This window comes from Rissa tridactyla, chromosome W, assembly GCF_028500815.1.
Source record: "Rissa tridactyla isolate bRisTri1 chromosome W, bRisTri1.patW.cur.20221130, whole genome shotgun sequence".
Classification (NCBI taxonomy): Eukaryota; Metazoa; Chordata; class Aves; order Charadriiformes; family Laridae; genus Rissa; species Rissa tridactyla.
In genome coordinates this window covers 25,274,953-25,290,862 of record NC_071496.1, presented here as the reverse complement: position 1 = coordinate 25,290,862, position 15,910 = coordinate 25,274,953, and the positions used below count along the sequence as shown (strand labels likewise).

Below are 15,910 nucleotides of genomic sequence, written 5' to 3'. Positions count from 1 at the left end.
GCCCTGAGGGACACCACTGGTGACCGGCCGCCAAGAGGATTTCACCCCATTAATCACAACTCTCTGGGCACAGCCATCCAGCCAGTTTTTAAGCCAGCAAAGTGTACACTTGTCTATGCCATGATTCACCAGCTTCTCCAGGAGAATGCTGTGGGGGACGGTGTCAAAGGCCTTACCAAAGTCCAGATAGACTACATCCACAGCCTTCCCCGCATCCAGAAGGCAGGTCACATGGTCATAGAAAGAGATCAGGTTGGTTAAGCAGCAGGACCTCCCTTTCCTAAACCCATGCTGGCTGGCCCTGATCCCGTGGCTGCCCTGCACTTGCTGTGAGAGCTCACTCAAGATGATCCTCTCCATGATCTTTCCTGGTACCGAGGTCAGGCTGACAGGCCTGTAGTTCCCCGGATCCTCTTTCCGACCCTTCTTGTAGATGGGTGAAACATTAGCCACCCTCCAGTCATCTGGTACCTGCCCTTTTGACCAGGATTGTTGATCAATGATGGAGAGAGGCTTGGTGAGCTCTCCCGCCAGCTCCCCGAGTACTCTTGGGTGAATCCCATCCGGCCCCATAGACTTATGTGCATCTAGGTGCAGAAGCAGATCGTTGACTACTTCCTCCTGGATTATGGGTGGGTTGTTCTGCTCTCCATCCTTATCTTCCAGCTCAGGAGGCTGAACACCCTGGGGATAGCTGGTCTGACTGTTGAAGACGGAGGCAAAGAAGGCATTAAGTATCTCAGCCTTCTCCTCGTCCTTGGTTGCAACTTTCCCCCCCGCATCCAGTAAGGGATGGAGATTCTCCCTGGCTCTCTTTTTGTTGATGTATTTATAAAAACTTTTTTTTGTTGTCCTTAATGTTAGTGGCCAAGTTGAGCTCCAGCTGGGCTTTTGCCTTCCTAATCTTCTCTCTGTATAACCTAACGAGATCTCTGTACTCCTCCTGAGTTGCCTGTCCCTTCTTCCAAAGGTGGTAAACCCTCCTTTTATTCCTAAGTGTCCCATCAGAAGTTCCTTATTCATCCAGACTGGCCATTTTCCCCACCCTTTAGACTTGCAACGCTTGGGGGGGACAGCCTGCTCCTGGGCCTTTAAGATTTCTTTCTTGAAGAGCGTCCAGTCTTCCTGGACCCCTTTTGCCCTTCAGGACTATCTCCCGAGGGACACTCTCAACCAGTGTTCTGAACAGGTCGAAGTCTGCCCTCCGGAAGTCCAAGGTGGAGGTTTTGCTAACCCCCCTCCTTACATCACTACCAATTGAAAACTTGACCATTTCATGATCACTAAACCCAAGACGACCTCTGACCACCACATCTCCCACTAGTTCTTCTCTGTCAACAGTAGGTCTAGCGAGGCACCTCCCCTGGTAGGCTCACTCACCTACCAGTTGTGTCAGGAAGTTATCTTCCATGCACTCGAGGAACCTCCTAGCCTGCCTGCTCTCTGCTGTGTTGTATTTCCAGCAGATATCCAGCAGGTTGAAGTCCCCAACCAGAACAAGGGCTGGCAATTGCAAGACTTCAGCCAGCCGCTTACAGAATACTTCATCTGTCTCCTCATCCTGGTTGGGTGGTCTGTAGCATACTCCCAGCACAAGATCTCCCTTATTTGCCCTCCCCTTCATCCTTACCCATAAACACTCGACTTTATCATCACTGGAATCTAGCTCTATAACATCAAAACACTCCCTAATGTACAGAGCCACACCCCCACCTCTCCTTCCTTGCCTGTCCCTTCTGAAGAGCTTATAGCCATTCATCGCAGCATTCCAGTCGTGACAGTCATCCCACCATGTTTCTGTGATGGCAACTACATCATAGCTGTTCTGCTGCACAGTGGCTTCCAGCTCATCCCGTTTGTTGCCCATGCTGCATGCATTCGTGTAGATGCACTTGAGCTGGGCTACCGATTTCACCCCCATCCTTGGCCCTTGATTCCTAGGCTCATTACTAGTGGGCCTGGTTTTATCCCCTTCCCCCTTCGATACTAGTTTAAAGCCCTGTCCATGAGCCTTGCTAACTCTTGGCCTAGTACCCTTTTCCCCTTTTGGGATAGGGTTTTCCCATTCTTAGCAAGCAGGCCCAGTGTCCTGTAAAACAAACTGTGATCATAGAAACCAAAGCCCTGCTCGTAGCACCAGTTTCAGAGCCAGGTGTTGATCTGTCCGATTTTCTTGTTTACCCATTCGTCAGTCCCCAAAGCTGGAAGGGCAGAGGAGAACACAATTTGTGCTCCCGAACCCTTGACAAGCCGTCCCAAGGCCCCAAAATCTTTCTTCGTTGTCCTCAGACTTCTACTCTCCAGCTCCTCACTGTCTGCCTGTAAGATCAAAAGAGGGTAATAATCTGAGGGCCGTATCAGGCCAGGAAGCTTCCTGGCTATATCCTTAACACGGGCCCCAGGCAGGCAACAGACCTCCCTGTGGGAAGGGTCTGGCCTGCATATGGGACCCTCAGCTCCCCTCAGAATGGAACCCCCTATGACTATTGCCCTCCTCGTGCTCTTCACAGAAGCAGTCTTAATGCGTGGAGCTGGCTGCTTTGACAACTCCCTGGATGGGGCTTTGTCAGCATCCTTAGTTCCCTCATCATCTGTCTCCAGAGGCCCATATCTGTTCTGTATGGGCACCTGGGGGGGCATGGGGGGTCTGGAGGGGGCTCTCCTGCTGCCGCGAGCAGGCACCTGCTTCCATTCCCCCCCATCCTCTCCTAGTTCCCCTCCTTCTGCCTGGTGACAAGAGGGCAGGGGATCTTCTGTGTCTCATGGAGCCTCCTCCTGCTGCTTTTTCCCTAAGGATGACAGGGCGTGATTGTTTTATACTTTTCCTTAATGTGTGAACAATGCTGTACTTTTGTATTTTTAGCCAATTTAGTAATTATTCCACACCCCAGCGGCACGGACTAAGGTGAGATAAATCTCAAGGTCTATATAGAAACATTTATTAGCTTCCCAAAATGGTTAGTATAGGTCTTAACAAGTCCACGATAATTGGTTAGGTATATAACAAATTATGGCAAATGGTGAGGTATGCATTGTGTTACTTAACAACAGGTATAGGACAACTTATGGCAAGCAGTAATTAAGGTCGTTGTTACTTAACTCTAAGAGAAAAGAAACCTAGGGATAGAGAAAGGAAAAGATAAAGACAGAGATAAAGAGATCACCGGTCCTGGTTCCAGCGTCTTTTTCAGGGAATCTTCCCAGGCATAATCATCTTCTTGGAAAAATCTTCCCAGGCATGATCTTCTTTGTTTCTCTCCAGGGGTGCTTATTTTCCCCTTTTATGTTTGCTGAATGAGCATGGTCCACCCCTCTTGCCAAGGACAGCCTCGTCTCAGGTTTCTCCCTTCTCCCAGGTGATGTGTAGCATGATTTGGGTGGAGAGACGAGTGCCATAGTCATACATGTTTAGCATGATCTCTATAATCTTCATTAGCATATGCAGGGGTGTGCGCTTTCATATGCATTTCGTGGATAATGAAGCAAAGGTCACTCATCGGACACAATGGCCTTGAGAACCAAGAACTAGCAAGCTCACCACACAAGTGGCAGAACTACCTCATCTTCACAAAACAGTCTTCCCACTGCTTTTCCAGCACCTGTGAGCCTTATCAGTTCTTTGAAGGCCAGGCCTGCATTATTTATTTCCTTGTGAGTGTTTGAGGCATTCCATTGAAGGCTTGGAGGGCCTTCTGCCCCTCATCAGGGAATTTACAGGCTGTCTCTTACAGGTCGCAATAAGAGAACAGATCTAGAAACTGTCAAGTCAACTGTGATGTTTGGAGTCTGGCTTAAGGCTTTTTAATCATCTCGTGGATTTCATTCAAATAATATGGTGATCTGTTAATTTTAAGGGATGTTAAGAGTGTGTCTGCCTTCTCCAGCCCAGGACTCCCTTCTGCTTAGCTGCCGAAGCCCAGCCCGGGGACCTGGGGCCTCTGCCTAGGCTTGAGGGATGCAACTGCCACTTTCCCATTTGCAGATTCAACCAGTAGTGAAGCTGAGCACATATTCCAGAGACCCATACACACACAGAGGACATTGACATGGCCCATCACACAGTCACAGATATGGTGCTGCCTTCAAAAGCATCTACGTGTAAGACTTGCATAAAACATAAGTATAGGCAGCCAAGTCCCCTTCTTCCTCTTCAGCTGGTAGAGATAGAAGGTCACTAGTGAAGGTATACACATGATACTATCTAGATTTACAAGCACGCATACATTCAATGTGATCCCTCAAGTACTGGCATGCCCCCCTTTGTCTGTCCAGTACCCATGCCTGGATCCCAGGCACTTACCTGCTTCACAGGTCTCCTACTTGCCAGCTAGTCCAACTTGATGCTCACTAGCAAACACACATGCACTTGTGCACTCATGCACTCATCTTGCAGGCACTGCATGCTTGCAAGTGCCCCGAGCATACCAGCACAGACCCTTGCCTGCTTCATATTCCTGCCTAGACTCAAGGCTCCTCCCTACTCATTAGCTAGTCCATCTTGAAGTTTGCTGGCCAATATGCGTGCACACCAGGTTTGAGGAAGATGCAGACTCCAGGCACAAAGTTTGTAGTACCCACCCTAGGTCTAGAGAGCTATGGCCCTTCCAACTGCTGATGCTAGGACCCTTGCTTGTTCTAGTAGCTGACACCACAGGTCACAAGGGCACCTACAGCCTCAATCTGACTCCAGTATCTGGCACCAAATTTTGCTCACACATACACAAGTCTCACTGGTAGCTGACACTTAGTCCTTGCAGCATACATACGCATGGGATAGAGAATGAGATTACGCAGAGAGATTGTTAAGATTTAATAAGAAGATATAGGAAGACAGGACGGACTGCAGTGATTAGGCTCAGCCAGACAAACATACTGACCAGCTGTTTTACATGTGACTGGCCCACTTTATACTCCTTTCTGTCTACCCCATCCCTTTGTTCCTTCCTGCTCTTTCTTCCCCCTGCATGTGTGTCTATCGGTTTGTATGTTTCTATTGATTCTCTCACCCCTCCCAGTCTGATATCTGGGGTCTCCCCCCAGTTTACAGTCTTATCACTTACAAAGTCCAGGTTGATCTTCCTGGAAGAGTAGTTAAGACCTAACATGCTATGTGGAAGCTTCTCCTTTCTGGCTTATTAACCTGTGATCTGTCAAATTTTAAGGCTGGCCTGCAAAACTGTTGCAAAGGACTTTTAAAGCACACTTCTCTCAGGTGTATGCAAAGTCATTGGGAGGAAAAATAAAAATAATAAATGAAGGTTGCTATGGCAGTAAGTGTCCCTAGACTTTTTTTAAATATGTGTTTAGGCTTAAGAAAAAAACCAAAACTATAATGCCATCTCCCATAATAATTGGTAGGAATAAGGAGTTTCTCTTCTCTGCCAAATCTCTACTTGTATGTTACCTCAGTAGGTGGTCTCAGTGGTGATACTTTAATGAATATTCACATCTGGTTTCATTCTCCTTCCCACGCTTCCCTGGTGAGATGAATGAGAAGTTGCTTGGGGATTCAAAGAACAGTAAATGGATTCAATAGTGTCTTATGTAGGTACATAAAAGCAGTGATCCTGTGTAACTAGACCTACTGTCTATGCTGGAATTGACATATAAAGACAAGTTTGAAAGCTGGAACATTGAGATAGGATTTGAAAATTTTACTTGTTGGTTTCTATGGTATTATTAAAAGCATAATTACAAGGAAAAGTGGGTCTTAAAAAGATACTAAAATTAACAGCTGCATTTGAACATGCTTACTGTTTTAAACTCGTGGCTGTTTAGATATAGGATTAGAATGTGATCTTTAAAGTATAAGAGTCCATGTCAAGTGATCAACTCTGAATTATGTGTTTTGTGATTTGTGTAAAGTTGGTTGTGTTTGTTTTTTTCTCTTTGTTGTTTCAGATCTGTCCAATATGTGCAGCATTACCTGGAGGGGATCCTAATCATGTCACAGATGACTTTGCAGCTCATCTTACACTGGAACACAGAGCTCCTAGAGATTTAATATCCTTTCTTAAGTTGTGGAAAAAGGGATAGACTGTTCCTTATGATAGCTGTAACTATTTGTTTTGACTTATATGGTCAAGCGGCTACATCAGTTTTGCTTATTTTTTAGAATTGGTGTTTATAGGGGATCTGTAGGTCTGAGGTTTCTTTATACGTATATATATTTATATCTATCAGAAAGTGAATGGGCTTTAGGTGTAGCTTGACAATGTGGGTGTGTGTTTTTGTTTTATTCCTGATAGCAAAACCTTTTAAAGGTGCCCACCTGCCTCTTTTTGCACTGCAGTTTTTACCCTTCTTGGTCATTAGTTCTGATGCCATTTTGTGTATGGGAAAGCAGCAATCTAGATGCAATAGTGTATTATAGATAATTGCAAGACTGAAAGCAGTAAATTTCACCAAAAGCAAATGTGTTAGAATGCTTTGGACTTTGAGTGATTTTAAGTGTTTTATTAGTTTTATCACTGTATTTCAATAGGGTAGTTTCGGGCTGTTATTTATTGACTTTTTTTAACGCTGTAACTAGAAGAGCTATCAGGAGACTTCCTAGAGATTAGGGCTGTCTTTTGTTATCTGCAGGTTGTAGCGATGTAACTACTCTCGATGACTGAAGAGCTCAAACTGTTGGTTTCTTTGCACTTTAAGTTCAATTTTCTTTTGCGTTACTTGGTCTTAGTAATAGTGATGTGGCTTTTTTTGACTGTGCAAATAGCTACAACATTTCAGAAGGTACTCTTCGTGGAAGTATAGGCTATCATGAAAAACTCTTGTTAAGTGATCACTATAAATTATTTATCTTTCTGTATCTTATTTAAAAAAAAATACTCTCCTAGTGTAACTTGATAGTGCCTTTTTTGTTCAAGGCTTCTTAGAAGAAGGGAAAAAAAGGCCTAGCAACTCAAGTTCGTTATATCTACTGCTAGCAACATCAGAGGAAATAGTTTCACTTTGGTTGTAGTCTGTATTTACATTTAAATTTGTTAGTGTTTAAATTTGTTAGCATTTAAATTGTCTGTTCCAATTACACAGTCAAATTAACTTCCTATTGAAGTGGATGAGGTGTTGGATTAGAATTCATGCTTCTGGAGCTGTTCTTCCCCCTCCTGCATCAGTGATGTCAGATAACTTTTAATTGGGAAATGTGTGTTTATTACTAGCTGCATAAGAGCTAGAGAAATAAGAACAATCTCTTCAGTTACTGAATAAGGCAACAGTGACAGTCATCACAAAACTGATGGGGGGAGCTTTGTAAATTGGACCACGTTATAAATAATTATAGAAAATGCATGTGGAAGTTTCTGTACAGTGTTGCTTTAGCAATCTGTTGCCAAGTGCACAAAACTTGATTGAGAAAATTTTTCTGGACTAGCTGTTCCATGTTGGGTGCTATTTCATGTCTTCTAAAAGCTAAGATTAAAAGCAAGAAAAAGGGGGAGAGATTTCCCCCTGCCCAGTTGCTAGCAGTTTAGGAAAGGATATCATCTTCTGTGTAGCAGTTAGAAGGGTTTTTTAAGCTGTTTTAAATGGCCACACATATTTCTTGTGAAGAATTCTGTGCAGCCATGTTGTGGTTTGGGCTGGATTGGCCAATGATGAGATGACAGATGCTGCAAGGTATCACCTTTATCCCTGGAGACTCCAGACAGCTCTTTAAATTCCAGTTTTTCTTAAACAATTTTCAACTGGTTTACTGTTTAAAACATGACTTCAGTCATGACCATGTAAATGGTTCTAGCTTGGTTGTTTTCAGTATATGTTTGCAATGAGTTAAGAGTTCTAAATGCTTTTTTTTAACCCCAGCACAGTTGGGTGAGTGTCATGGTTTTGGCCGGACTGGCCAATCAGAACGACAGATGGCCCTCCCCCGCCTCTCTCCTCAGAGAGGAGAGGAAGAGATAAGGAGATTTACGAGTTCAGAAAAAGAACTAAACTGCTTTAATGAAAATAATAATAAATAAGGAAATAAGAAATAATAATAGAATAATAAAAATTAAAGAAAAAAAAGTCTACAATATATACAAAACCATACCCAGCTCCCAGGATGACGATCGCGTCACCAGCAGACACAGGGAAAGTCCCAGACTGGAGTCAGCAATGGACAGGAGCTGAATTCCGGAACTAGAGTCAGGAGTGCTCGGATCGGGATCAAAGGCAGACGAACAGACAGGGTCCTCCCATCGGCCATTGAAGAAAAAGCGAGCCAGAGCAGCCTTGCCCCTTTGATCCCTCAGTTTTTATACTGAGTGTGATGCAGATGGGATGGAATAGCCTGTTGGTCAGTTTTGGGTCACCTGTCCTCTCTGCTCCTCCCTGCAGGTGGGACCCCTCTACGCTTCTCCGCTTCCGACCCTCTAATGGGGCAAACAGCGAAGTTAGCTGACCTTGGTTGTTATAGCAATAAGTCTAAGCAAGAGCCTCTGTGCATACCATTCCTTGGTATAATCAGGTCTTATCACTCTGAGAGTGAACAGTTTCTGAACAATATGCTGTTAATTTCAGACTTCAGTCAGTTGGAAGAGGCCCAGCTAAAAAGTAAAATTACAAATCAGAAAATTGGTTCTGTTTTACCTCAAACCAGGATAGTGAGATATCAATATACTCTTAGTATTTAACTAATGTCGTTTATCTTAAAAACACTTTGAAAGGTGCAGTTAGCAAGCCACTAAGTTTCTTTTCTAAATGAGACCAAGGCTGGAATTTTTCAAAGGATTTATATTAAGGGTGTTCCAGTAATTTTATTTCACAAGTTTAATTTAAAAAATATCCCAGAATGGGGGCATTTTTCTGTCAGGTGTAGCTGTGGAAGCTTCCCAAACTGCATGAGAGCAGTAGTCAATCAGTAAAATATTAGTGACAGAACACTGTCACTACCAGTATCAACAGATTCAAAGGAGGAACAAACCAATCTGTGCTAGACACCTATATTCTGTCCCAAGGGAGAATTCCCCCCCCCCAAACCCTGCAAGTGAAATGTTTTATGCTCTATAGCATAATAGATTTGAAAGAAGTCTAATAATTTTTCAGTCTTAAATTTATCAACTCAGTGATATCATGAGGAAATGAATTCTACACCATAATTGTATGTTGTGGAATAAGTACATTGGGCACCAGTCTGATACAAATAATAGATTTTTATACAAGTGATAAACATGGTATTTTTGAAAATAAGAAAATGGAAGATAACGTGAGCTAAAGTTACTAATTAGAAACTGGAAAAATAAGATATGTCCAAATACATTATTTCCTAGCTTAGTAGTTAATTGCACTAGTGCTTCTTAAGATAAAAGGAAGCCTTAGCTAGACTGTCTTGGGAGAACTCATATATTAACGCTGTTCTGGAAAAGATCATCTTCAAATGATTTTCTGATAGTCTCTTAGTATATATGAAAAAGCTTATATTTTAAGTCATAGCTTTTATAGACATCTCCTAAGAAATGTGGGAAATAAAGTGAAATGGCTTGTTTTCATAATTGGAGCAAATGGAATTTTTGTGGAGAAAGAGAGGGCAGATGGAGCAAAGGGGTATGAGAGAAGTGCTGAATCCTCTGTTGACCTGCAATTCCTTGAAGACTGGATTGGGTGAAATTCCTTAGATAAAAGTATAAAATGCAGTAATTACTGTGTGTTCTTGGTAAAAATGGCAATAAAACTTCATAGATTATTTTCAGTATTTAAATACCCTTCTTTACCAATTTTGATGTTAAAATCCTATGTTTGTTGAATAATGTGTTCTGCTGAATATGCATCATCAGTTTAAATTACCTAGTAGAGAACTTTGATCCAGAAGGCAGGAAACCCATCCTGACACTTTTTTTTAAAACGTGATAAAAAGCCTGGGAAAGATGAATTTAGTGCAAGCAGCCCTGGATGCCTTAGGTTCAGATCTATAGGTCTGACTGGCACCATAGCTATGATTGCATTACATTTATAAAATGGAATAATTGTTTTATGAATGAGTAGTGTCGCCTGATTATTCCACTTAGTAAATGTTCTTGCTGTTTAATACTTGATAGCAAAAGACTTTTCTTAACTGCTTGGTTACGATGAATCTAGTGGTGTTCGGCACGTACGTAGAATGTTTCACCCAGGCCGGGGTTTGGGAGGCCCCCGTGCACGTAGATCAAACATGCACTTTACTAGCAGTTCCACTGGTGGACTTTCATCTTCTCAGAGTTCATATTCTCCAAGCAATAGAGAAGCCATGGATCCTATAGCTGGTAAGAGCTGTAACCACTGAATTTAGCTCAGAGTCCTTGACAGAGACTTTGAAACAAAATCCAAGATGATAATAGTTGCCTTGCTTTTCTGTGTTTTGGAAAAAAATATTCTTCCTGATGTCGTAATTGATGGGTGTTTACTGATGAAAAGTATCCTTAATTGGATTGCCTACAGGGACTGAACCTGGAACTTCTGAAATGAAAAACACTGCCCCTTTAGCTTGTGCTTTTAAAATTAGAGGCTTCTAGGCTCATTCCTGTGACTGACCTGTCTACAGGTGGTATCAAAGAATGGTTGAGGTTGGAAGGGACCTTTCAAGATCATCTAGTCCAACACCACCCCCTAAACCCTAAAGCAGGGCCACCTAGAGCAGGTTGCCCAGGACCATGTCCAGTCATGTTTTGAATATCTCCATGGATGGACTCCAAAACCTCTCTGAGCAACCTGTTACAGTGTTTGACCACCCTCACAGCAAAAAGTGTTTTCTTGTGTTCAGATGGATTTTGTTTGTTTTAATTTGTGCCCATTGCCTCTTGCCTTGTCAGTGGGCAGTACAGAGAAGAGTCTGTCTCCCTTTCCTTCGTTCCCTCTCATCAGGTATTTATATACACTGATAAGATTCCTCCCCCTTGAACCTTTTCCAGGCTGAAGAGTCTCAGGTCTCTTAGCCTCTCATATGGTATGTATTTTTAAATGTAATTGTTTCTAACCACTATTACCTACTTCAATGCATCTCACTTTAATTTGCTGTGTGCATGGAGGTTAGAGGTTAATCTTAATTTTTTTAGCACAAGCCAAGTGCTGTACTTCAGTTCATTAAGATGAAATTGATTCAATTGGAATATTATTGATAGACATTTAAAATGTGCTCAGTTTACTTTCAGATGACAGGCTTGCTGATTTTTAGGAGGTCTTTTAACTCCCTTTAAAAATTCTTAAATAACTGTATTTTAATAAGCATTTTATATAGAGCTGAGCAACAGCTTGTCCTTAAGGTTGTGTAAGGGGGGAAGGTAAGCCTGAATTCAACCTTGAGCTGACTGACACAAGTAACTCACAAGATGAATGAGACTGAACCCTTGTCTCAGCTCAGGGGAGGAGAAAGAATCTTTCCCTAAAATGCCCCTATGTAACAGATATGATGCTCTGGGGTTGGAAAACGAAGAGCACGTGAGTAATGGACAGGATCCAGGAAGAGCTGACCATGCAAAGTTGATCCAACCGCATTAGAACCAGCGCCACCAGAAAAAGCACATAAAGTATTAGTAATTGGAGACTCCTTACTGAGAGTCACAGAAGCACCCATTTGCCATCCAGACCATTTCTCTAGAGAAGTTTGCTGCCTACCAGGAGATTGCATTTGTGATGTCACTGAAAGGCTGCCGAGCCTGGTAGACCCTACAGATTATCATCCGCTCCTACTATTCCATGTAGGGTCTAATGATACTGCGACAAGGCAACTTGGAACCATCAAAAGAGACTATATGTCCCTCAGAGCGATGTTAAAAGGATCTGGAGCACAAGTGATGTTCTCCTCTATCCTTCCAGTCAGAGGAAAGGGGTTCAGGAAGGAGGAAATGAATTCAACAGGTGAATATCTGGTTGCATGGCTGGTGCCACACTCAAGGGTTTGGTTTCTGTGATTGTGGATCAGCCTTTGAGAAGATGGGTCTGTTGGGAGCTGATGGGATTTACCAAAGTGAGGCAAGAGAGTCTTTACCAACAAGCTGGCCAGACTTATAAGGAGAGCTTTAAATTAGATTTAGTGGGGGAAGGGGACTGAGTTTTGAGCACCAGGCAGAAGCTAGGGCTTACTGATGTATTAGGAACCAACAGGGAAATGCCTGTGAAAAGCCTCAAAGGAATTAGGGTATGTTCCTTTAAAAAGGTTCAAGGCTGATAGCCCAGCTGAAGTGCCTCTATACTGATGCACTAAGCACTTAAAGAGGAGCTGGAAGCCACCATGTAGCTAGAAAGCTATGATGTAATAGCTATTACTGAAATGTGGTAGGACAAATTGTGCAACTGGAGTGCTGCAATTGATGACTATAAACTCTTCAGAAGGGAAAGGCAAGAAAGAAGGGGTGGAGGGGTTGCCCTGTATGTGTGTGTTTTTAAAAAAAAAAAAAAAAAAAGGAGACTGCACAGAGCTGCCTTTGAAAAACAACAATGAATGGGTTAAGAGCATATGGGTAAAAATTAGGGGCCAAGACAACAAAGAAAACCTTGTGGCTGGTGTTTACTACAGGCCACCCAATCAAGGGGAGCCTGTTGACAAAGCCTTCTTGCTTCAACTGCAGGAAGCATCATGCTTGCAGGCTCTGATCCTGCTGGGGGACTTCAGTCACCCTGACATCTGCTGGAAAATTTGGATAATTTTTTTAATCCAGATGATAGACAGCCTGACCAGAGGAGAAATAGTAAACATTACTAGACCTGTTGCTTACCAACACAGGTCAAGATTGGTGGCAGCCTGGACTGCAGTGATCATGCCCTGGTGGAATTCACAATCTTGAGGGAAATGGGCCAGGTGAAGAGTAGAGTCAGGACCCTGAATTTTAGGAAAGTGAACTTTCAGTTGTCAAAGGAACAAGTGGATGGGATCCCTTGGGAAACTGCCCTCAGGGACAAAGGAGCAAAAGGGAGCTGGCAGATCTTTAAGGACGTTTTTCTTAGAGCACAAGTGCTCTTGGTTTCCATGTGCAAGAAATTGGGCAAGGAAAGCAGGAGACCAGCATGTCTGAGTAAGGACCTCCTGGTCAAACTAAAGTGTATGAAGGAAATGCACATGCAGTGGAACCAGGGATGTGTACCCTGGGAAGAATATAGGGACACTGCCTGGATGTGTAGAAATGGGACCAGGAAAGCTAAGGCACAGCTGGAGCTGAATTTGGCAAGGGATGCAAAGAATAATAAGGGCTTATACAGGTATGTTGGCCAGAAAAGGAAGATTAAAGAAAATGTACCCACCCCCAATAAATAAGACATGGGAACTAGCGACAACTGACATGGAGAAGGCTGAGGTATTCAATGATATTTCGTTTGTTTTTTTTTTTTGCCTCAGTTTTCAATGGTAATCTCTCCCCACATTCCTCAAGCACCCTGAACCTCAGGGCAGGGACTGGGGGAGCAAAGTCCATCCCACTGTAAGAGAAGATCAGGTTCGAGACCACCTGAGGAACCTGAAGATACAGAAGTCTGTGAGACCGAACGAGATGCATCCCGGAGTCCTGAGCTGGCTGATGTAGTAGCCACTCTCCATGATATTTGAAAGGTCACAGTAGTCAGGTGAAGTCCCTGGTGACTGGAAAAAGGGAAACATCACACCCATTTTGAAAAAGGGTAAAAATGAGGACCCTGGGAACTACCGACCTGTCAGCCTCACCTCTGTGCCTGGGAAGATCATGGAACAGATCCTCCTGGAAGATATGTCAAGGCATATGGAAGACAGGGAGGTGATTAGAGACAGCCAGCATGGCTTCAGCAAGAGCAGATAATGCCTGACTAATCTAGTGGCCTTCTATGAGAGGGACAAGGGAAGAGCTACGGATGTCGTCTACCTGGACAGTTCCCCGCAACATTCTTGCCTCTAAATTGGAGAGAGATGGGTTTCACAGAAGTACTGTTGGATAAGGTATTGTCTGGATGGCTGCGTCCAAAGAGTTTCAGTCAATGGCTCAATGTCCAAGTGGAAACCAGTAACAGGTGGTGTCCCTTAAGAGCCTGTACTGGGACCAATGCTATTTAATATCTTTATCAATGACGTAGACGGTGGGATTGAGTGTACCCTCATCAAGTTTCCAGATGATACCAAGCTGAACGGAGCAATTGATTTGCTAGAGGGAAGGGATGGCATCCAGAGGGACCTTGACAGGCTTGAGGAGTGGGCCCATGGGAACCTCATGAAGTTCAACAAGGCCAAGTGCAAGGTCCTGTGTCCGGTGTGTGGCTAGATTTGGGGTCACCAGTACAAGACAGACATGGATCTGTTAGAGTGGGTCCAGAGGAGGGCCACAAAAATGATCAGAGGGCTGGAATACCTGTCCTGTGAAGAAAGGCTGAGAGTTGGGGTTGTTTAGCCTGGAGAAGAAAAGGCTCCAGGGAGACCTTATTGTGGCCTTTCAATATATAAAGAGGGCTTATAAAAAAGATGGAGAGAGACTTTTTATCAGGGTCTGTAGTGACAGGGCAAGGAGCAACAGTTTTAAACTGAAAGAGGGTTGATTTAGATTGGCTGCAAGGAAGAAATTTTTTTTTATGATGAGGGTGTTGAGACACTGGGGCAGTTTGCCCAGGGAAGTTATATACACCCCAATGTTTGAAGTGTTCAAAGTCAGGTTGGGTTGGTCTCTGAGCAACCTGATCTAGTGAAAGATGGCTCTGCCCATGGCAGGGGAGTTGGACTAGATGATCTTTAAAGGTCCCTTCCAACCCAAACCATTCTTTGATTTCCATGTTACATTTTGGTCAGGTTTAGGAGAACTTTCAAGGGGAATATGTCTCACAACAATCACACAAGCATGTTTTTAGGATTTATAGATATAATCTGTAAGTATTTTCTCAGCTTTGTGATTTTCAAGAATAAGTTCTCTATAAAGAGATAAAAATTGACCAAGAAGTTGCTTTTAAAAAGAGCTATAATTTGTCCTAATGTAAAATCTTAAGATATCAATCTTGCACTCATATAGTGAAAGATAAGTGTCAGAAACTTCAGAACTTCCTGCACTTATCTGAGTTCCTGCTATTATCTGCCTTTGCTTCAGATCCTGGAAGAATGTGAATGTTTAAACTGGAGCTTTCTTATTTTTTAGGTTATGGTTCCTTGAGAGGCAGTGAACCAACTTGAGTGCATTGCTTTTGAAAGAGGAAGCTGCAGCTCCATGCCCCACCCCCTGCTTCTATAGGCATAGTTACTTTGCCTCTATTGTGCTGGCAGCTCTTCAGACTCTCTGTGAGCTGATTTAACTCATTGAAATGGCAAAAAAATAATAGGAAAAAATAGTTTGGAATTAACCTCTGTGGATTGTGTATTTCCAACCCCTTTTCCAAAGGAAAAGTGTATTTAGATCAGGTCGCTCAGGGCCTCATTCGGTTGAGTTTTGAATGCCTCCAAGGACAGAGATCCTACGACCTCTCTGGGCAACCTGTTCTAGTATTTAAAAACCTTCATGTTTTAAAAGAGGGGAGTGGGTGGGATACAAAAAATAAAACCCTTTGGATGTAACTGTAATTTCCCATGTTCCCTTGCCTGACTCTTGTCCTGTTGCTGTATGCCTCTGAGAAGAGTCTAGTTTAGTCTTCACTGTATCTTCCAATCGGGTAGATTCAGACAGCAATAAGATATCTTCCAAAGTATTCTTTTCCAGGCTGAACAAACACAGTTCTCCCGCTCTTTCCTCATGTACTGTGTTCCAGCCTCTTGATCATCTTGGTGGCCATCCACTGGACTTGCTCCATGTGTCTCTTGTCCTGGGGAGCCTAAAACTGGACACAGCACTCTGGATGTGGCTTCGCCAGCGCCAAATAGAGGGGAAGAATCACTTCCCAGGATCTGCTGGCTGCACTCCTACTATTAAAATTAACCCAGCAAAAGAGGATGAAAAACTTTGTCATCTTAGTGAGTTAAGTTAGGTCATGGGTCTGTAAAGCACTAGAGTTGGTGCAAGAAGGGGAGGGGAGGATGTTT

At 43.3% G+C, this 15,910-nt stretch overlaps 1 protein-coding gene across 4 annotated transcripts in view; it reads left to right on the top strand.

Annotated features, from left to right (window-relative positions):
• The window catches only part of LOC128901962 (E3 ubiquitin-protein ligase KCMF1-like), a 58,148-nt gene that overhangs the window by 37,784 nt on the left and 4,454 nt on the right, over positions 1-15,910 (top strand). For all 4 annotated transcript variants that reach the window (XM_054184171.1, XM_054184170.1, XM_054184172.1 and 1 more), the window contains 3 exons: positions 5,902-6,003; positions 10,049-10,223; positions 15,578-15,841. In XM_054184171.1, the coding sequence (XP_054040146.1) occupies positions 5,902-6,003; positions 10,049-10,223; positions 15,578-15,841 (541 nt within the window). The remainder of the gene's footprint in view (positions 1-5,901; positions 6,004-10,048; positions 10,224-15,577; positions 15,842-15,910) is intronic.